Source organism: Mastigoproctus giganteus, chromosome 2, assembly GCF_048544385.1.
Source record: "Mastigoproctus giganteus isolate SK-2022 chromosome 2, ASM4854438v1, whole genome shotgun sequence".
NCBI classification, from domain to species: Eukaryota; Metazoa; Arthropoda; class Arachnida; order Uropygi; family Thelyphonidae; genus Mastigoproctus; species Mastigoproctus giganteus.
Window position 1 is genome coordinate 216,625,680 of NC_143576.1, and position 23,933 is coordinate 216,649,612.

At 38.5% G+C, this 23,933-nt stretch overlaps 1 protein-coding gene across 1 annotated transcript in view; it reads left to right on the top strand.

The window, feature by feature from the left end:
• The first annotated feature begins 412 nt into the window (after nucleotides 1-412).
• The window catches only part of LOC150090087 (glutamate receptor-interacting protein 2-like), a 113,013-nt gene continuing 89,492 nt past the window's right edge, over nucleotides 413-23,933 (top strand). The window contains exon 1 of the mRNA XM_090389756.1: nucleotides 413-1,226. Within this exon, the coding sequence (XP_090245882.1) occupies nucleotides 1,157-1,226 (70 nt within the window). The 5' untranslated portion in view covers nucleotides 413-1,156. The remainder of the gene's footprint in view (nucleotides 1,227-23,933) is intronic.

A 23,933-nucleotide genomic window follows, 5' to 3' on the forward strand; every position in this document is an offset into this window, starting at 1 on the left:
AGATATCGTGTAGTACTAAGAATCTGGTCATCAGCCAAAACAGTAGAAGGAAAAAAAGATGGCACATCACACAATGTGTGTACGTGTGGATGCAAAAGAGGGTGGGATGAGAGGCACGTGCAAATCCACGACTGTGTATCATTTGTATCGCACGTGACGTCCCATTCCATCCTCTTTCTCGATCCCCTTCCACTTCCCCACCGAGAGAAAAAAGGAAGGGAGGACGCATAGACGCGTGGCGCGCGTCTTCCAACCCTGTGACATCAGCAAACGAACGCGCACGACAGAGGGAGACATTTCAAGAGCGGCGCAAACTCAAACCCCGAATACAACGGCGGCTGTTCATATGCTATGAACGCAAGCAAGCGCGCCCTCCGTCGACCGATACCGATCATTGAAGACTGCAGCCGAGCGTCCGCTTTTTCGTGTGCATCAATCCGTGCAGTAGTGCGACTGCGCAAAGTTGTCCATGCGGCACAGACGCGACGTTCGTAAACAGTAGACACGGATTTGGAGAAGGGAGGCACGGTGTCAACCCCCTTCCCCCTACATACCTGGGAACGTGTTAAGGGTAAAAGCCAGAGATGACCGTGCTTTGTCGGGAATGTCCGACTGATGTCGGAAAGCAACAAGCTGTCTCGGTGGTGTAGCAAATAGGGGGCTGAGGTGGAGCCTGTTACCCCGTTAACCCATGTAAACAACAACCTAACGGTGTCGGCTTCTGTGTCCTTTGACCCTTGGCCGCCACCGGACGAACTTGACCTTCCACGCAGTAGAGCTGGTCTATCGATCCTTATGTAAACCTCGAGAGATGTTCGCCTCTTCCTCTCCTCTTTAAATGATCCGCATCCCCCCCTCCCTCCTTCCCCTGAAATCCCTACAAGAAATTAGTCATGGACGTGTTGACGACCGAATGAGACTCTGTTTATACTGAGAAGTAAAACCCCAGGAAAAATGAGCCACTGCCGAAACAGCAAAACTGAAGGATGCGCACTTGGAAGTTATTTGAAGTTGTCGCGGTCCGAATGAGTCATCTCACTGACCAACGGGAAAACCACATGGATGGGAAACATCTGAACGCAATCGTAAGAAAGCCCTTTCTCCCAGGAACATAACGTCGTGTTGAGATGTAGCGAATATTGGGGTTAGTAAAGAAATGGTCTGGAGATTATTCAGCCAGTGTTTCAAATGCGAGGCGCAGGTGATGGGAGGTCCTAGGATAACAGGTAAGGGCACTTTTTCAAAAGCATTAAAATTTTGTTTACACGATAAATACCGGATAATGATAAATAATGTAATTATAATCCGTAAGCAAGTAAACTATGTATGTATTCATTACATTTCCAAGGACAGAACTAAAACAGACCTAGAACAGGACTAACAATTGCTTGGTTTGTCTTTACGCACGCTTAGAAAAACTAAGAATTGGATTTATCTTTTGCTGTAGCCTTATTTTATTTGACTTTTGGTTTTCCGTGGTTAGAGCTTGAAGACTTTTAGACCAACGTCATGGCCAGATGTTCAGATTCTTGTTTGGTCTTGACAGCCGGATAATACTTTTATCATTCGCTCTAAAGCACAATCAGGCAACAGTTGTGATCACGTCAAACGAACTGTAACGACAAATTCGTCTGGCGTTGGTAAATTTTTATCAAAAAACTATCCTTACACTAAAGAAGGGCATTTATAGGCTATTAAAATCTTAAAGACAATTTTCTTTTTTTTAATGGGCACACCAAAATGGCTGTTTCAACAGGTGAAATTTCTCTGTCGGTGGAGTAACTGAGATTTCATTCATTTTGTCAAGCGGACATTAATCTGAAAGTGAACATTAATCTGAAAGTGATTTCAGTCTAAGTTAGCAATGACCCCATCAGCATGTCAACGTCATCGTACATCCCGTCATTTCGAACGTTGCAAAGGGAAAAAGCGATGTTATTACTTTTGACTAATTTCGTCTCCTTCTAAAAATAACCACGTCAGTAGGCAGACTTTGTGTGAAACTCCCCAACTTCCTCAGCAGCTTACAGCAAGCAACAAAGATGGGCTGGAGAGTTAGGATAAATTAGTCTTCCGCCCCCTTCCCTACCCGGGTTTATTATTCTTGTTGTGGTTGAAGACAGTGTTCCCTGCTAATTGTTATAATGAGATCAAGGGTAAGGTAGTCAAAGATGCCGAAATCAAATAATTTTCTTCACTCACACATCACTGGATTTGGCTTCTAAGTCATTAGTAGTATAAAGATGTATTCATATATACAGAAGAGACTGATAGTAAATAAACGTTCGTGCCCTCAAATGAACGTCCATATGCATGGTGAATGAAGCCAAACTTTAACAGAGTATTAAATTTTGCTGTCTCTGGGAGTAGGAATACTATAATCAGTGGAAGATATATATTCGCTTTTTTTTTTTTTTTTTTTTGAGGTTTTATAAAATTTACTCCTGAGAGGTTGGCAAAATCATAAATCACCAACTAAAGGTTGCAAGCTCATTTCCGCTTCTGTCCCAAAATGAGATCGCTTTGGCATTTTTAAGGGCGATGATATACTGCCGTCTTGACACAGGGACTAGACACTGATGCACGAGACAAATTCTCTCGAGACAGATGGTTAAAGACCTGGAGTCAACACTTAACTATTTATACCTGATTAGAAACTTTGCGCCTCTACATATGTATTTTTGCCAATTTCAACGCCATCTATCGACAAGCTTTTTCTTTCATAGAACCTTGTATAGTGTTTTTTAGTCAGAGGCGAAGCATTTTAAATATATTAGCTCAAAATCACCCAAACTTTAGATGCATGACACTTCTTGCGATTTCTATTAATTTGAGAAAGTTTAATAGCCATTTTCGTTGTTTCAGTATTTTGCGAAAACTGGAGAATAACTGACCGTCAGCTCCCCATCCTCCATCCCCCATATCCCAAAAATAGAAAGTAGAATTTAACTCCCATAGTATCACTTAATAGCCTTAAAATGAGTGATGAAGAATGCCCTTACCATTTCTACTCGAGGAAAACAGCTATTTATTTACGTCACAGATTGTGGAGTAAGCTCAAGGGAGGTGGGGGTTGCTAAATGGAAAAGGTGAGGGTAAGTTAATCATATCGTAGACAAGCGACTCCATCTATATCACGTTTTCTTGTCTAATGCTTCTTTCTCCCCAAATCCTGAAAGATCTTTATAGTCTCTTCTCCATTACCTCGAAAACCACACAACACTCAACTTTATTTGATTGTCCCTGCTCGCTGCTAAGACTTTCCCCCAACCTCTCCTGTTATCATCAATCACAAACACTACTCTTAGACCGCCAGACAACGTTGTATGTGGGTGGCTCAAACAGAAGTTCTACCAGTTAACATTAAAACTCCCTTCTCATCCAAATGGATTTGTATCTACGTATTCAGCATTTGTATTTATCATTTTTAATAAGTTTATACTGATCATACAACTATTGATAAGTACCGGTTTAAAATTTTTGATTATCACTTAGCCAATGGAATTAGATACCCCGAAACATCAATCTTCGATAAGTTCCCTTCACCACACTAACGTTTGAAAATTAATAAGAATAAAAATTCTACGTTTATGCTTAGAATTTTAACAGATGTATTTTACAGGTGGCGCTGCTTGCTAATTGGATGACAGCCAAGTGCATTGTGCTCTTGTATATTTTATTAATTTTCTAATTCTTATAAACAGAAAATGTACTTATTTTATTTTTAACTTATGTTCGCTGTGCTTTGATTTTGACTACATGTATTTATTATTTATAACAAATTATTTATAAATTATTATTTTATTCGATTTGTACTACACGTTGACTACTTGTATTTATTATTATTTTTTAATGAAATATATACTTATTGTATCGATTCTAAATATTTGTATCTGAAAAAAAACTTGTTTTTTTTTATTTCTTAATCAAAATAACTATACTACAGCTTTTTACAATTATTTCCATGGTGTATGCTACAAGACTCACCAATCTGACTGACAATCTGAACTTCTTTCGAGCTAGTTTAGCTGCATTGCCAAAAAAATGTGGCAGGAAAGTTTCCGAAGGTCTCGGTTTTCTCCAAGTATTGGTGGAATGCCAGACTTACCAATGTATGTAACAGTAGACAAACTGTTTTGAAGAAGAAAAAAAAATATATATATTCGCATTCCACGTGACATTACTCAATACAACACCGCAACAGATAATGCAAAAAAATATATTAACGCTTATATAAAAGATAGGATTCTTAGTAGGAGAGAGAATATACTAATCTCAGCCTCTCAGAACTTTGACCTCCGCCCCTCGGCCTTGAAAAGTAGTTTGAATTTATCTGTCGTTTTAATGCTGCTGATGGAAAACAGACTCCCATTCAAAATCATTCTCCTATCTGTTTAAATTTGATAAAAACAACCTTTAACTGAATAATGTATGGAATTTATTCCATACAGCAACAATTATGGAGTACTTTGATGAAAAAGGCTGAAGCACATCAAAAGCTTGTTTATTCTTTTTACGCGATATCTTGGTGATTATTGGCATTTTTATTAGACTACTTCATTAATGAATTTTTAATCGCTTTTATTCATGGCGCGATATTTTGGTCACTGATATTTTGAAATATCTTGACTATTGTTATTTTTAAAAGACGGAAAATATTTTAATAAACACCAAAACTATTTTCCTAAAATCTTGTAAACATACAAAATTTTCCTAAAGTGTCTAATCCTTCTCGACTGAAAGATTAATTGTCCACAACTTCACCCATTCTTAAGCAAACACTTCTCCTCCATCAATTACCGGCAAAATCCTTCCGAATATTGTAACCCAGTTTGCTACATCAGAAAGGGCATTCATGTCATTACAAATTTTATAGAACACCTTTATTGCCACTGAATAATAGCCCCGAGACATTGCTTACCTTGACCAGCTTGCGTATAGCACTGTGATTATAATCACCATCCTCCCACAATGGGTGGAAAAGGTCCAAAGTTCGAATCCCGTCAATGATGCAAGGGATTTTACTGGTCAAGTGTTGCTAAGTCATTGTATTATGTCTGTAAATTTCGTGGAGTCGCTCATTCAATCATGTGACCGATGTCTGTTTGCTGGACGAAAGACCCCAGTTTCTGGGAGATAGAACCATACAAATCTTGCCTGAGGCAGACTCAGCCACGTTGTGAAAAAAACTCATAAAAATTCCTCGCGTCATAGACGGAATTCGAACCCAGGGGTCTTTTCCACCCGGTGTGCGGAGAAGAGCGATTATATTCACTTTGCTACCCGCCAGGGCAATTTTTGACCTGAAGAATATACAGAATAATAATAATAATAAAAAAAACTTCACTCATGCCTCATAGACTTAGTTGCTTTAGCGATTAACAAGCACCTTACTATTACTTACCTTGACCTTTCATCAAGTTTGTTGCTGCTCAATCACCGGAACTTTACAACATATCCTTGATTCTTTCTAATTTGCCTATTGCTTTGTCTAGAGCAATTTCATCGGCCTACGCGATAAGATGAATTTTCATTTTCCCTCTCCTGCAAATGAAAATTCATCTTATCGTCTATGCCGATGGCTTAAAAATACGTCTCGATCTGTTGAAGGAGCTTTAGAAAATATAATCAATAATGAACTGGAACAGTTAACAACTATGTTCATCAATATAGTCCAATAGTTCGCGATGAGGATGCCGTAGGGGTGCCGCGAAATTTCTGAACATTTATTTGTTTGATGGATTCAATAAATGCATAAACTTATTTTAACAATTAGTAGAGAGAAGTTTATAATTTAGCTTCCGTTCTGAGATTGTTACTTGAGATAAGAGACAAACTTCGTCGAATTCACGCGCCTGGCTGTTCATTAGGATAACTAGTTGTTTATAGTACCGAAATTGTAAAAGAAATTCAACAGAATTTCTTAGTAAAAGAATTACTTTTACTAAAGGCATCTGGGTTCCCCTTCTATTTTGGGACAAAGTTACTTTGCATATCCCCTCCCCAGAAATACCAGAAGAAAACCATCCTCAGCCACTGTATAATGAGCATACATTATTCCCTGTTCTCACTATTAAATTATTAAAAACTTGACCTCGAGTTAAATTCTCTTGATTCTGACTATTTCGACCAGTATTTCAGCTAGCAAAAATAGCAAACCAAATATAGGCATTGTTGTAATCTGTCTCTAAATTTGCTGGATTCTGTGGTCCGTTTTGTCTGTTTTCCCGGATGAAAAATCCGAGTTTTTGGGAGACCGACCAACTCTACTATGGTGCAAAAATGCCCATAAGATTTCTTTCCATTTAGATGGGACTCAAACTCGGGCCTTTTCAAATCTCTTTGGCAACCCAATAAAGCGATAGGAGTCTGGAATACAAAGGATAAATTAGATTATAACTATCATGTCCAAAATGAACTTTAAATATTGGCATAAAAGTTATTATAAAACTTTTAAATTTAAAAAAAAATTCATAAAATAAATAAAATCAAACAAAATTAAAATAATACTATATCGCAGTTATTAGTGGCTAGACGAAATCGGTGAAGCAATCTTTTCCGGCTCTTTTTTAAACGTTTCCATTTATGTGATTCAGTAAAATTGAAATTTAAAATTACATATTTAAGTAATTTAATTTGTGTAAAATTAAATGTAATAAAGTTAATTTTGAAACAAGCAATTCTTTTCCTTAGTTCTTTTCCTTCTTTTCCTGCATCATTTTGTGCATCCCCGATGACCTCTTTAAGATTCCCTAAGTCCTGCATACCTCCCTATTGACAACCACTCTTCTGTATTATAACTGGAGAGGTGGGGGGAATTTTCTGCTGAATTTTTATTCCAGCGAGTACTTGTGATAGATTTAAAAAATCGTTTGCTGCAGTTCTCAGATACATCTTAAGAAATAATATCATTTCATTTTATTTTTATCTTTCTTTATAAACGAAAGCTGCGAACTTTGAACTATCGGCAATAAGCTTATATCGACTTATTCAACTATGCGTGCAGTCTGGGAAAAAAAGGACACAAAACCTTGAAGATGAGCAGCGGACTTATCTTAAACCAGCTTCGCCCTCCAGAGACTTCAGCAGATCTGAGTTATCGATTCTTTTGAATGGCACAAGAAGGATGGGTGCTGAGGGGGGATTCACGACTACAAGATGTTCAGCATTTTATGAAGACGAAGGCTTTGCACCATGTGCCATTCACGATGCTAGTAATTGCAGCTTAGTTGAAGCGCCGAAGCACAGGTTATTGTTTGAGAAGAAATGTCGAAGAAACATTTCGACAAAATTACCATAGCAGCCTGAGCCAAAATATCAATCCTTTGCTGTATTAGAACTGTTCTTTAACTGGCTCGCAGTGGCTACAAATTTTGTATACACCAAGGCAAGTAACCAAGGAAGGAAACATATTAAACAGATGTGGTCTGCGTCTCTCATGCAGACATTTTGCAGGGGAAAAACTGGCTGCCATATGTCGCAGGGCTATAGAGATAAAGCTACACATGACCGAAAAAAATCGATGTATGTGTCTGTCATTCTTGTATCGGCAGACATTAGAAAATCCAACTGCCTTGTTTGGGATGGCGTAGCTATTTTTTATTACTTTTTTTTAAGGTTAATCTTTTTTCGTAGAATCTGCACAAAATTGAAAGTTGTGGGAGGTAAAAGGGAAGTTACTGTAGGGTCTAAAAAAAGAAGAGAACAAATGATGGATAGTCGTTTCATTAGTTAAAGTCATCGAGTTATGTATGGAAGCTGTCAGTGGAGGCATACAACCAAGATTGAATATAGGAGGATGGAGATAGAGTGTTAAGTTATTGAAAAACATGTTTTCATCCTTGGTGGTCGCAACAGGAATGAAACTCTTACGTTTTTTGACGCTTGTTTTATCATATTTGAGGATGGCAATGATTTTTAATTAAAATGGGTGTTTTATGGTGGTCGCCTAATCAAAGTAAAACTTATTAAATGTTTTAATATAATCTGGCGTTAAATTGCAACTTTATATCGTAGTTAGATTGCTCGTGTAAAGGGAAAGAAATTGGCTGTCTGTAGAATTTCTTTAAGAGCTTTCTTTTATTCTACCTTCAGAGATATTTATTGATTGACATCTTGTTCTTTCTCAGATAAATTGATTCTCAGACTGTAAGGAGTGGAGCGAATGCCAGTTATTGATTGATAGCCTATATTCATTTTTATTATCTTTAAACGTTTTTCTCTCAGACATGGAAGTCGATTAATTTATGTGAAATACGTGCACTTTACGATTAGAGAGCGATCAATAAAAGTGCTCTACCGACAGGATCGAGGAGTTTAAATGGGTGTAAATCGTTCATGCGGAGAACGTATTAAAAGAGAAGATTGTTAATTATTTTGGTTTCATGCTCAGTTTTCGGAATACTATTTTGAGAATTTTGTGTGTTTTTTTATTGTCCATTGGATTCTTGTGGTTATAAGAAATAATCTGACTTGTTTTAGGGAACAAAGTTGTAAATACCTGACGAAGTTCTGAATTTATCTTGGAAAACTGGAAAATTGCGTTTGCCAACGACCTAAGATAATCTCAGTTTTACAAACAAAGAAACATTCATACCGCCATACAGTGTAAAAGCCGCTATAAAAAGGATTTAAGTTCAACAAAAACCGACAACAAAAAACCAGCTTGGATTCAATACTTTTTTTCTGCAATCTCTTCTCTTTCTTTCTTTGAGTACGTCTCTTGCTCTATAGTCTAAGAACACAAGGCATGCGACACAACATCTGGTGCCGAAAGATGCAGTCATATTATCAGATCTTGGCTTCTCTAAGGAGTTCTTTGATCTTTCTTAACTAAACGGATGTAGAAGGTAACGCTGAATGAGTGAGACTTCATATGAGGGTGGTGTACTTGTCTGGAGGGAGTTGCAGCTTTGAGGGGGGAAGGAAGAGATTGCGCGATAAATTTAAGAACTTCGTAGGAGAGTAGTTAGTGTTTAGATTATTAAGGGGATAATTATCAGTTGAGGAGTAGGAGAACAAAGGAGTGATAATATGCTTGGATTACAGTATCATAAAATTCCTGAGAGAGAAAGAGAGAAAAGACCTGTCATTAGAAAAGAAATAGATTCTAATTTTCATTTTGGTGTTAGTTATTAAGCCTAATCTGGTACACAACACGTGCAGTTTTAACTCCACGAATGAGCTAATCTTGAGTTCTCACGATGCAAAACGGGGAGAAACAGGGGTTGCAAAGTGATCAGTAATACGCTACCCATTCAGAACACTAGGGAAAGGGGACCATCTGTCGTTGCTACACACGTACCACACGTGTCTGGACTGAGGGGATTTTCCATGCCTCTTACTGTATGCTCAATTGTGAGAATACTGAAATCACTGTTGAATTCTGCTTTGCTTCACGGTAGGGGAAACAGGGGGAGGGAGGTGTCTGGAATCCTTTTGGAGGGGAATAAAGGAGAATAAGTGTTTTTTTTTTTTGTAACTTACATATTTGTTTTTCACACGAACATGCTAATCCTTGCTGGGAGAATATGTTAGCTCCTAAAAGAAGGGTGTAATAGCCCCACTTCCCCTTCCCCCGCGAGGTTGAGCGTTGTACAAAATCCTTCTAAGCCGAAGACCAAAGAATGGGATAGTAAGGGAGCAGCAATTTCGCAGAGATGAAAATGCCTCGCAGTCTTAGCATTTGTTCTGACGCAACACTTTCCATCCCACGTAGGCATTAACATCTTCCCAGAATGCTATTTTCAGTTGTGTTCGCATTAAAGTCAACAGAGGACCGGCGCTGTTTTTCCGCCAATTTCGGAGCTAGCTAAGACCCACGTGGCATTAATTAGTGTTAAAGCAGACAACGGGGTGCCAAAAGAGGCGTCACTAAGTGACATTAGATACATTTAACTGAACCTGGTGTAGATGACAGGACCATGTTGCCTAACAATGACTGAAGTTGCTAATTAAAAGCCTCTGATTACACAACATTAATATGTGCGTAAAGAGAGAGTGTGAACTAATCTTGCCACGTAGTGCATGAAAACACCGTGCAATCACAAGCCATGTGAGAGAAACCTTTTGTGTTCCAAAGAGGCGATAAAGAACAAAGGATTTGAAGTGTAATTTTAAGTCGAAAATTTTAAAGAGTACATCTGAGGAACTTGAAACATTGTACAGCCTTTCGCTGTTTTAGAGTCGCTTCTCCACCCATAATGTTCTCTGAAAGCTGATACTCAAAATAATTAGGAAGCGATCGACCTCATTCTGTGATAAAAATTGATATTTTAGTTCCTGGAGCTTCTCTCTAATTTTCAGTCGAATACTTGAATTTATGAAACCACAAACAACTTTAATAAATGAAACTGGAGAAAATCGCAGACTGGGTAATCAGTGGTACGCGTTCAACCACTAGAACCAACTAGATGGTGGCATATGGATGAAAATTTTTTTTTCTAGTTTTATAATTTTTAAAATAGCTTTTTTTGGAGATACGATTTTCTTGTTCAAAACCATCACAAAATATCTTCTCTGCCAAAGTCACGTGATAAAATAATAATGTCTTGGACTACTGTAACATTGGCTATTGTTTGTTAGTTAAGTGCCAAAGTAACTAAGGCTATAAGACATCAATGTATTGTGTCTGTATATTGTGCGTACTGTGGTCGATTTGCTTGTTTACTGGATGAAAAGTCCAACCTTCCGGGGACAGATCCATACAACCCTTTCCTGAGACCAAATAACTCAGCCACGTTGTGAAAAAGGTTCGGAATTCGAACCCAGACCTTCTTGATCCGATGTGGAAAAGACGGTGATTATATCCACTAGCTACCCGCGAGGGTTTGCAACATTGGCTTATAAGTAACGATATCATTAATAATTGTCTTATTGGAAGAAAAAAACCAACCCTAAATGGTTCATTCTTGCATGTCTTTTAAGGGTCCTATTTCCATAATCCATTCTTGTTGAGTACCCTTTTCTCTTTCAGCGTATATATTAACCTTCTGACTACTACAGGTGTGGTCTAAAGCACGTGGAGGTCAAATATCTCATTACGTTCGATTAACGCGCGATAAAGATGTTAAATACCATAACTTTTTATATCCCAAGGTTGTGGCAAAGTGTCAAGTGACTGAATATGTTTATGATCCGAGTTATTTATATAGTTGTGCGGTAAGGGACATTCTAATGGAAGAAGTGGAGAAAAACGGGGTGTGGAAGGAGTGAAACAAGTCGATGAAGAAGAAGCAATTTTCTCAAATGTTTCTAAATTAATCAAAGCAAAGAATTGCGAGATCATAGGGATAAATCTTATCTGTCGGCATACCAGATATCAGGAACACGTCACTTTTTGTGGTTTCTTTTGATGTTAGCATTACACTAATTGGTCCCGAAACGTTTAATATAGCCACTCACCATAAATTAAGCAGAAGCAAAAATAAATCATAAAAATATTCAGAGGAAGTGAGCAGTTATTTTCGTAGAAGGATTTCAACCTTCCACATTTGGAATCCCTAAGAAACCACCCACAACTCTTAAGGTGCCTACGAACCAGTGGCCGACTTGGCCTGTTTAGTGTTTCTTATCTGGTAGTTACGAGAGTTACCACAGGAGTTACGAGAAGAACGGAGTTTCAAATTCAGAATTTCAAAAGTTAGAAACATTGGTTCTAAAAGGTTAGAGGAACGTTTCTTGTAATTGAGAAACTATGCTTCAAATGTAACTAAACCCAGGATGGCAAAATCACGGGTGAGTTCGGCTCGTTATTGGCCATCATCCTCACAAATACTGTGCATTTAGAGCAGACAGAAATAATTGTAACTGTGCATCTGAGTCAGAAAACACGCAAACAACTCTCATTGGAGACTTTAGTCTAGCAGCGAATTACCAGCTAATAAATCACTCAGCTCTCAAATTATTGGGCTTTTCCAGGCATAGCAATAACAAACTGCAACTCAACTGATGACAAAAGGCAGTCAAAGATGAGAGGAACAAATGATCCGTGGTAATCAATGGGGCTAGAAAAGGATTCTCTGTTGTCATTCCTCGATTAACCGACTTTTTCTCCTTTTGGCACACACCTTAGAAAAAGGCAGCGCGGAATTGAGTCGCACAGAAGATGAGTATTTACCCAATGGGCTTGCGTTTGGAAATGAAGACTTGGATACACTGGAATTGGTATTGTAAAAAAAATATATATATAAGAATTAAATATTCGTTTATTTACATATCACTCAATTGCCTTTTAAGAAATGCTTGCCAAGTTATAATGATTGAATGCCGGAAATTCAGGTCTACTTGTCTAGCAATGTTGTATGCTGGTTGACACGACTTTCAAAAGTACACTGCCCCCCTCAAAAGGTATCCGGACACCCCAGTTTTCATAGTCCATTGGATCTTCCTGGATGAACACGTGACTAAGGCCTGTATGTAAAGAAAGCGTGCGATCAAAAATATTTGTTACTCACGGAACGTACCTAGTTTGATTTCGAGAGGGGCGTTAGAGCGTTATTGTCGGATGTCACATTGCTATCATAACAGACCAGTGCAGGTGTGGGAACCACCGGTGGCGCCTTCCACAAAACAGTATATCATAACAAACCATTCGTGATGATGTGATGAAATGAAAAAAGCGACTGTAGCACCACCGTCCATCAACGCACAGAAAGATTACCGAAGATCACTCCACCTGACAACAGGGTATTGGAAGGGTAGTACAACAATCTAGTCAGACATCCCTGCACAACATTAACCAGGAGTTTAAGGCGTCAACAGGGATTTAGGTCGGTACGAGCATATTAAGTATGAAGCTCTGCAGCTTCGGTTTTCATGGAAGAGCGGCGGCAGATAAGCCAAACATGACCAACCACAATCCGCGGTCTGGTCTTGAATGGTGCAACGAAATCCATATTTGGTCCTGAAAACAGTAAAAATCTGTTTTCTGTGGAATGACAAACCTCGTGATTCCTTCCCTATTTTGATCATATGGTCAAGTATCGTAGGTGGTAGGTGACTTTCATCAACCGGTGAAATACCACCACTTTGCTTATTGGAGGCTTGAAATGGTGAAACCCATGTTTAGTCTCTAGAGCAAAGTTTCCGGCATCTCCCTCCTCCATACTTCTCCTTCAACCCATGCACGGTACTAAGTACTATAGGTTTTGATACCTTTCGTGATTGGGGTTTTCATAAAAAAAAAAAAAGTATGGTGTGGAGGATGCCTGTAGAACATGAGCTCTGGAGTACATTGTGTTAACAATGATCTCCGGAGGAGGCAGAGTTATGGTGGAAGGGGGGTTGTTTTTAATGGTATGGCCTAGGATCTTGTTGGTTTTACGGGATCCATCGACACCGGTCCCTATTCACATTTAGGTCAACTCATATTCCTTTTAATGTATCAGTTCTCTGGAACAGACCTGTCTTTCTTTCAGCAATGATGGGTTTGTAACAAGGAACAGACGGTACGGGGGGGTTATCCCATGTCATACCTATCGAGGCAGTTCGAGCTCACTTCGTGAACATGAATGTACAAAAGTTGAATGGCCAGTGCAGAGTAAATTTGGAACACTTATTGAACTGGAACATCGGATGAGAACAACACGACCTACGTTGGTAGTTAAAGTGATCAATATTCAAAAACAGGAATTCAAGGCTATACCCGAGTTTTTTTATAAAAACCCCAAACACGAAAGGTATTAGAATCTATAGTACTTGGTACCATGCTGCTGCTGTTGTTGTTTGCTGTTGTTGTTGTTGTTGTTGTTGTTGTTGTAGAGTTTTAGGCGCATCAGCGACTAAGGCCATATTGCTCCGTGTATATTGTCTATAAATTAATGTGTTCTGAGATCGATTTTCTGTTTGCTGGACGAAAAACTCGAGTTTCCGGAGAAAAAGCCATGCTACTCTCGTCTGAGATCGACTAATTCAGTCATGTTGTGAAAAAGGCCCATTAAAATTCCGCAAGTCATTGACGGGATTCGAACTCAAGTCTTTTTCACCGGGTGTGGGGACGACGGCGATTCTAGCAACTGTGGTATTCACGAGGGTTCGCACCATGCGTGGGTTAAAGGTTGAGTAGAAAAAAGGAGATACTTGTTGACATTAGATTTGAATTTCTGTAGATTGTAATTTTCATCAAATATATGTGAAGGAAGGTTAATATAGGAAACGAAAGTTGAAGGGATAAATGAGAAAGAAGAAAATTTGGTTCAGTGAGTTTGAAGTTGGACAGTAAATGAATGCTTACTGGTAACAGCACGTGTTCGGACTGATTTGGAAAGCAGAAGGGAGGATTCCAGAAGCCAGTTCAAAAGAATAGTACCCACGGTCGTATCTATATAAAATGCATGCAGCAGAAACAGAAAGTCAGAGCGTGAATGAATTTCGCAAGAGACGAATCATTAATTAAACTAACTGCTATAGTTAGGAAAGGACGTTACGTGGTTGTTTTCCATTAAGCTTAATTGCTATATTTAATAATCACTCATATACCACGTGAAATTAATAATATAGTTTATTAAGATAATTAGGGGGATTAGCTTAATAAACTATATTATTAATTTCACGTGGTATATGAGTCATTATTAAATACAGTAATTAATCTTAACCAGGTTTTGGGAGCACCTCTCCAGATGTGGGACCAATATTCGATGGTAGGGCAAATTTGAGATTTTTACAGAGCGAGAATTTCTTTAGAATTAAAATAAAGGCGAGAGCGATAGAGAAAACCCAGATTTTTTTTTTTTTTTTTTATGCAGAGGAAGCAATATGTTTGTTTGTGAGGTGCTTATGCCAACAGAGATTAGAAGTCAGTGTAATCCTTGAGACAGATACACGATCTTGTCCAGTAATCTGAAGTGTCATCGAAGATATGTATAGGTGCAGAAGTCTCCTTTTTGCGAGATATGACTGAATTTTAGAAGGATCGAAACGAATAAGTTATCTTTCCTCCATTGGAGAATCACCTGGAAATCATTATTTAACCCAAGAAGGAGGAGTTTATCACATTGCGCAGAGGGGAACCGACACGCTATTGAAGTGAGTAGCAGTGATGTCAGTGTGAAACAGACCTCTGTCCGGATAATTTGTAATAATACAAATTTTATATAATCGTGTGCGCATTATTTGCAATATTATGTAAAATTTAAAATTTAAATCTCATTCTGAATTAACATCTGATATTACATAATTTAATCCAACAAATATCGATCAGGTAACTAATGGCATGCCATAAAAAGCTGTGAAGAGGGTGAGAAATGTCATTGAAGAACACCTCCAAGATTTTTCCACTAAATGGGCAGCTTAACCGGTGAGTGCAATTTCGACAGGGTGGGAAATGTCCGGGAGAAAAAACCATGTTGAATAAACTGGCAAAATAAAATCGAGATCAAGGTCTAACATTGAATTCATACACTACTGTTACTTCATTTTAAGACATGCAATTTTTACATCGGTGATAAAGACAAACCGACAAAAAAAAAAAAAAAACCCAGCATTTACAGTTTGATTGGTTTGTTGTTGTAGGATTTTAGGTGCATCAGTATCTTGGGCCCTATTGACACCATACGTGGCCGTATATAGTATGTCTGTAAATTACGTGTGATCCGTGGTCGAATTTTTGTCTTCTTCACGAAACACCATGCTACCCTCGCTTGAAACCGGCTAACTCGGCCATGTTATAAATAAGGCTCCTAAAAATTGCTCGCATTATTGATGGGATTCGAACTGAGGTCTTTTCCACCCAGTATGGTAAGACCTTGATTATATCAACAGTGCTACCCACGATCGCACAGCATTTATACATATGATATACTGAAGCTAATGTCTTTAGTTGGCTTCAGTGATCGATATATGACCAACACAGATATAATCATAATCCACAAACAGGAATAGTTTCCCAAAGTAAGGTGGTCTTGAATAACAAATTCAATTATTCAAAAATCCTCCCACTGGAGGTTGTTGTTGTAGTGGGGTTTTAGGAGCATCAACGACTAAGGCCATGTTGCTCCGTGTATATTGTTTGTGTTCTGAGGTTGATTTTCTGTTTGCTAGACAAAATAACCCGAGTTTCCGGGAGAAAAAACCATACTTCCTTCGCCTTAGACCGCCTAACTCGGCCACGTTGTGAAAAAAGGCCCGTAAAAGTTCCTCCCGTCATCGATGGGACTTGAACGCGGGTCTTTTCCACCTGATGTGGGGGAGGACGGCGATTCTATCAACGGCGCTACCCACGAGAGCCTAAGCCTCTTAGTGATCTTAACTCAGAGTCTTAGCTCAGCATTATCATTTACTGCTTCTGTCCAATTATTTCGTTTGATTAGTACATAAATCTCTCATGATGCGAATGGGATTAGCAGTCTAAAATAAATAAATAAACCAGGAAGGAGAAAACATTTAGTCAAATTGCAATTTTAAGACTGCTTGAGAAAACTGGACACTTGGAATCCTGCATTTGCAGCGTCACTTTAGATGTCCCTTTCAAAATAACTCAAACACTTATATAAACACCAAACTGCGGACATTCTATGTAAGACTAAAAGTAGCAACGGAAGTGGGTGTCACTCACTTTTGGGTAAAAGTAAAACACGAACCGGCCGTAACAATCAGACAGAAATGTGTGTAACGCTTGTTTGTACGAGGGGGAGGGGGTCGGGGGACGGTTAGTTCCATTCACGATAGGTACAACAGAAGATAACGACTTTCCACTTAAAGGTGCTGGGTGCAGGGATGAAGACCAATGAAAAACCGGCTCATCTGTTCCCAGTTAATCATGCACCCTGTGTACATATTCCACGAACAGATGTATTTATGGACACACAGAAGGGAAAACATAAATAGGAACAACTTTTATTTTTAAAGTTCATTTACTGTCTCTACCGGATGCATAATTGCCTCTTGGTTGAGTTAGTGATCTGCGGTGACTCGTGGTGGAGACACTCAAATATTTCATTTTTCGGAGGCCTCGGGTAATTTCTAATAAATATTTAAATCTTCAGACAAGAGGGACGCAAAAGTGATCATTTGTTACGTGATATTAGTGTGCAAAATAAGCAGTTGCTAGCCAACAGTTAGGGGAGTAATGGCAGATTTAGAAAGAGAATACAGACCACTCGGATGATGTCAGCGAATAAATAATATGTGGAACCACGATTTGTTTAGTCCTGAAGTCCACGATGGGCATCCAAAAGGTAAAAGCTTAAACGTTGATCGCAAATTTTGCATTCAAACCTGCTGATTTGTTTTAGACTGTATAAAAGGATTGGTATAATAAAATTCCCACAGGCGAATTAGGTGGGGGAGAGAGAGAGAGAGACGAAAGAGAAAAGACAGATGAAAACATAGAGAGAGAGAGAGAGAGAGAGAGAGAGAGAGAGAGAGAGAGAGAGAGAGAGAGAGAGAGAGAGAGAGAGAGAGAGATGAAAGAGAAAAGACAGACGAAAACATAGAGAGAGAGAGAGATGAAAGACAGATTAAAACATAGAGAGAGAGAGAGAGAGAGAGAGAGAGAGAGAGAGAGAGAGAGATGAAAGAGAAAAGACAGACGAAAACATAGAGAGAGAGAGAGATGAAAGACAGATTAAAACATAGAGAGAGAGAGAGATAAAAGACAGATTAAAACATAGAGAGAGAGAGAGATGAAAGATAGATGAAAACATAGAGAGAGAGAGAGAGAGAGAGAGATGAAAGCAACCTGACGCAAAAGCAACTTTGGCCACTGCGCCTGTCTATCAGTATTATGTGACAATAACGTTGACGTTTCTCGATTATAGATAGAGAGAGAGAGAGAGAGAGAGAGAGAGAGAGAGAGAGAGAGAGAGAGAGAGAGAGAGAGAGAGAGAGAGGAAGGGAGAAATAGACATAAAGAGAAAGATAAAAAAGGTAGAGAGAGATAAAGAGGGATAGAGAGAAAGATAAAAAGGTAGAGAGAGATAAAGAGAGAGAGAAAAGGTAGAGAAAGAGAGCAAAAGAAATAGAGAGAGAGAGAGAGAGACAAAAGGTAGAGAGAGAAAATGGTAGAAAGAAGTAAAGAGGGATAGAAAGAGAGATAAAAGGTAGAGAAAGAGGAAGGTAGTGGAACAAAGAGGGATAAAGAGAGAGACAAAAGGTAGAGAGAGAGAGAGAGAGATATGAAGAGAGAGATAAAGAGGGATAAAGAGAGAGGAAAAAAGTAGAGAAAGAGAAAAAGAAATAGGCAAAAGATAGAGGGAGATAATGAGGGATAAAGAGAGATAAATTGTAGAGAGAGGTAGAAAGAAAGGTAGAGCGGGAGAGAAAACGAGATATAAAAAGGAGGGGGGGGAGAGAGAGATAGAGGATGCGAAAGAGCAAAAGTGAAAAATACAGAGAATGGTGACAGACCAAGAAAGGAAAAATAACAAAGAGTAAATGATGGAGAGAAGGAGAGGTTCAGCAAAACGCTAAAGGAAAAGTTTTAAATAATATCCTGTTAAAAGAGAGAAAAACGTAAGAAAAATTACTGAAAAAAGAGCGAGCATTACGTTAAGTAAATAAAGTGGAATCCTCAAACACCGTTGAACGTGGGTCTCGATATACATAATTCACACCTGCGCTCTGAACTAACGTTGATGAAAGAAATTTTATTTTCACAGGGGACATCACTTATATCAATACCCTGACCCTTGCTAACAACGCTGCAGTGCGACAAGGAGTTAATGCGTTGGAAATGGTACAATGGTTGTAAAGCGAGCAACAACACCGGGCTAACAAATCTTTAACACAACAAAAACCTGCGCAACTTAGTCCACTTTTATTAGCCCGGATCAGTCGATAAAAGCCGGAGTCTCGGATCAAAGAACCACTTGTTAAAGCGGAGGTACAATGGGACGCAATAAGCAACTCACTCCCTATAGAGAAAATGGCAAAAAATAAACTTATCACACGTGGTACAGCCGTAAAAGAAGCCATCAGCAGCCCTTCAAGCCAGCCTAAATTGACTCGTTGGCAAGGCAGTAGTACGCTTGTGCGCATATTGAGGCATGTGCACATCCATCTCGCGTAGACAACCCCCCTGGCCATTAAATCGTTACATCTAAAGGCTTTATATTTCGCTTACATCCCTGCCTAACAATTTCCGCGTTGCATTCCATCGTGTAATAACAGTTGAGTAGGAGAACATTGCTGCGGGAGAAAATCAATTACTCCGACTTGGAAGATGTCAAGGTTACAATTCCTGTTTATTTTATCAAACTCTTCTACAACTGTCAGCAACTCGGTACCATGGTGATTTACCGCTTTTTCTTTTTAGTTGCAAAAGTGATGGATCGAGCAAATTAATTCGTCTAATATTCTTCGCGAGCGAGCAATATCCTTTCAAATTGAGCAATATTGGATGTAGTTAAGTATTAAAGATACGACACGGCTAAGGACCACTTTCCATTGGCCGTTTCGTGTTTATTATATTATAACTCTACCTTTTCCTGTCTGTAAACATATTAGTTGGTTTATTTTGAAATATTTCAATAAGTTCTAACATTGATTGAGATCTTCCAAAAATTCTGGCTTTTCATCCAGCAGAACAAAGGATCACAGAATAAGCGAAATTTGCATAAACATTTTGAAATTTACACTCGATGTGGGGAGGCCGAAATTTACACCCTCTCCCCACACCGAGTGGAAAAGACCTGGGTTCGAGTTCCGTCAATGATAAGATGAATATTTATGGCCCTTTTTCACAAAGTGGCCAAGTTATTCGGTCTCAGGAGAGGGTGGCCTGGTTTTTTTCTCCCACAAACTAGGGTTTTTCGTCCAGCAAGCAGAAAATCGACCATAGAACATACGCAATTTAGAAGGAATATTCATGTGTTGTTGTGGCGTACCCCAGGGTTCCTCCCCCTTCCATTAGCCGCTATTTACACCTCCAACATACAAATGTCTGGTTTTGGCGCAAGCCAAAACCAGACATTTGTATGTTGGGGGTGTAAATGTTATGATGTGTTCTGTTGTTATGGTGTCGGCCTGCATACCTCGCTCTTAGAAGGTGGGAAGCGGCAACACCTGGTCACCACGTCCCACTCCCCCATCCCCGCCAGGATCTATTATCACCCTGCTTATCTATACCAGGGTAAAATCCCAGCATAGATCAAATTTAGTGAATTAAAGCAAAATTGGATACAGCGGGAATAGTATGGGATGGTAAGGAAAGGACTGTATAGAAAAGTGGTAGACAAACAGAGGAATCCACCAAAAAGACACAAGAAGTTATAGAAGAACAAAGATTAAAGACATCCATCTGTTTAAATGAATCCAAGGAAGAACTAGACAAACTATTGGAGGGAATGAAAAGGTGAAATGGGTGGTGTCTTTTTTGTTGTTGTTGATGCTGTATAAGCTTGCTTTCTTGCATCATTTGCCACTGCTAATATGTATGTTTTTTTTCTTAGAGGATCAGATGAGATTTCAGAGCTTTCAGATGATCTTAGAGGGCATCGTTATCTGACCAGCAGGTTCTGTCATTTATTTTGCATATCCAAATGTTTATTTTGAAAAGTTTGTTTATCTTGACAATACAAACCTATAAAGCAATTTGCAAAAATTGTATTTTATAGGTCTTTTTAAAGTTGTTCTGACTTTTGCTTGTGGTGAATTTTAAAAGTTTGAAGGCAAAGTAATAGTACGATAGACTATTATTTAGTCTGTTGGCAAACGATAGTTCACCAGTAATTTTTAACAATCACAGTCTCCGAATGAGAAAAATTACATTAAATTATAATTCCTTCCCGAATACGTTATGTTGTTCTAAGATCTCTCTGCATAACGGCTGCGGATCCAATAACGCGGATCCAATAACAGACTTCGTCAGACAGTTAGTAACTAATCACAAAGAGGAGAATTGTGATGTGAGACACTTTCATTAAAATGTACACAATAGGAGCTCTTACTAAGCAAGGAAGGCGAGGCAAAGATCGGTAGCTCTTCCGAAAAGAACAGAAAGAGTTGAAAGGGATGGTATAGAATTACTACAGATCGTACACACAAGAAAAGCTTCAAAGAAAAGAAGAAACTTTTGCCATGACACACTTTCCCCGAAAGAATAAAGAACAGAAAGAAAAGAAAAGAAAAAAAAAGCAAAGAGAGAAAATGCTAAACAAGTTGGGTAACGTGTGCTTAACAATGAAAATTTCTACGCGAAAGTTAAAGCGTAAATATTGATCAAAGAGGAAAACTAGTTTATTCGAGTTGGAGTAAAGTTTAAAGGAAAATTTAGAAAAATTAAACCTTCAGGAAACGTACAAAATTGTGAATAAATATTCGTCTCTAGAGAAAAAAAAAAAGCAAAGGAAAATCAAGCAAATATTCAAAAATAAAGAAAGAAAGAAAGAATTGGAACAAAAAACTTCATAAAGAAACTGTTATGATTAAAAAAAATTGAGCCAGGTTTGATAGTCATTGTACATAGTTTGTGATGGAGGATTACACTTATTCTGGTTCAAGCATTATGAATGTATTCCTCAATCGCAAAAAATAAATAAAAAAATAATAATAACCCCAGGGGCTCCTCATATCTGGTGAGTATGGGCTTGGCACACCCAGTGCCCTGAGCTGCGTTATTTTCTTCCTTGGTGATTCCATTCTACTTCTCTCTCTCTCTCTCTCTCTCTCTCTCTCTCTCTCTCTCTCTCTCTCTCTCTCTCTCTCTCAGGGTAACTCAGAAAATTTTTTTTTGGCTGGTGCAGCAAAAACCTCAGGCTTCCTTTAGTCAAATGTCATAATAATATGCATAAAGCACCTATTGTCTTCACCATATCTAACTGTCTGTCCGTCCGCATGTAATAACTGAAGTCTCGGCAGATGGCTTTTCCACCCTGTGAGTAGCCCCAGTTGGTAGGATCTGTGATTTACTAAATAAACAATTGTAGTATGCTGTCAACGCTTTCATAATGCGATTACTTATTTTTTCTTGGATTTTAATAATAATTAAAATACTGTATAACACGTATTTAGCATTTCTGCTCTGGTTAATATAATAAGCAAATAGTAATAATTCATGATTTATATATTTAGTAAACTGAATATATTTAGTTCGAATCCCGTCGATAACGGGAGGAATTTTTATCGGTCTTTTTCACAACGTGGCTGAGTTAGTCGGTCTCAGGCGAGGGTAGCATGTTTTTTTTTTTCTCCCGGAAACTCGGGTTTTTTGTCCAGCAAATAGAAAATCGACCTCAGAACACACGCAATTTACAGAAAATATACAGAGAGCAACATGGCTTTTTTTTTTTTTTTTTTTCATACATATAACGTAGGTTATCCATATACAGAGCTAAGCACTGGATATTGCTTTTTGCGATGCGCTCATCTGAGGAATAAATGGATACGTTGCATTTTGCTGGGGGTTTTTTGTTACCAGTTTCCTAAATATATAAATCATGAATCATTACTATTTGCTTATTATATTAATATAAGAAATAAAAATCTAATGCTCCTGAAGTGTAATGCACTTCTTGTGTTAATTGACTACCACCAATATTTGCGTGGAATTAAGAAATCTGTTAGCTCTCTGATATCAGTCCTCATACCAAAATTGGAACCTGGATAATTCCATGGTACCATCTTCTGAGAGCACTTTTCTTGCAACACACTTTAACGAAACTGTTATGATTAAAATGATTTAATTTAGTAACAAACTTAAACTGGTTCGAGAGCAGTTTCTGCAGGGATGAACAAATATATTTCCAGTAGTTTTGCCCGCCATGTCTTCTATAGAGTACCATGAAGAAGAGAGGAGGATAGCGCATTTTACAATAATATTATCAGCGTGATAATACCATGAGTCAATACTTTATGATTTTCTCAAAGAATTCAAAGGTGAGAATTCAGATCATTTTTTGCTCTTTCTTCGACTACCAGGAATTCAGTTTATGATATTAACTAGAATTTAACCAATTCATATTCAAATAGAAATTTAACTAATTGATATATTTGTACAAATTACTAACATTGTAAATCAAGATTTATAAGCACAACGATAATAGTTGAACCACTAGTGTAATGGATAAGAGTTTCAAGTGGCACCGGGGTTTCCCCCCAACTCGGCAATTGGTACTTTGAAGTGTTGTGTTCGATTAGTGTGTGAAGGGTGAGTGTAGGTTGTGTTGGTATGTTGTTCATCCGGCCACTTAGCCTAGGGGCCTGCGGAAACCACCAACCCTTAGTTACTGTCCTTCTCCAAGAGGAGGCTAGCCGGGTCAGTAGGAAGAAGTAGACTCTGGCAGGGTTGAAACTTTGGGGTCGCCTGAGCTTCCCAGGGAGGGCCAAGAAAAAAAATTAAGAAAGGAAGACGGGGGAGATAAAAGCGGGAGAGAACAATGAGGGGCAGTAGCGATGGTGGCCGCCAGGTTGAAAAGGGATGATTCTAGGGGGAACCTCTAGAGTAGGAAGCCCATTCTGCCCCAGAGAGAGGAGTTAAAGTGATGGTGGACTAGCCACCAGGCAAAAGTGGGATTTGGGAGTCCACCTGTGGGGAAGTAAAGATATAGGGAAGGGATCCCTATAGACAGTAAAAAGGAGAGGGGAATATAGTGGAGGAAGTAGAAGTAAAAATGTGGATGTAAATGGAATCATACACTTTAGGGATTTGAAAACGGGGTACTGGGCGGTACTCCGGGTTATGTCAACTTTGTATTATTCTATTTTTGTAATCATGTAGCCTCTAACACACGACGTAACTCTGTACTTTAGTTTGGCCACTCAGTTAATCGAATGGCAAAGAAGAGCTATAAACACTATTCTACAAATGTCTTTTATTTTAATTTTCATAAATAGTTTTTGAGTTTTTGAAACAATCATTATTGGACCTTCGTTTCTCTCTTGTCTTTTTTTATTATATGTGGCAAAAATTATGCGAGAAAGCAAGATTACAAGATGAAGGAATTGTGGCATCAGCCAAAAAAAAAAAAACCCATCCCACATCATCTGTCCATCTCCTC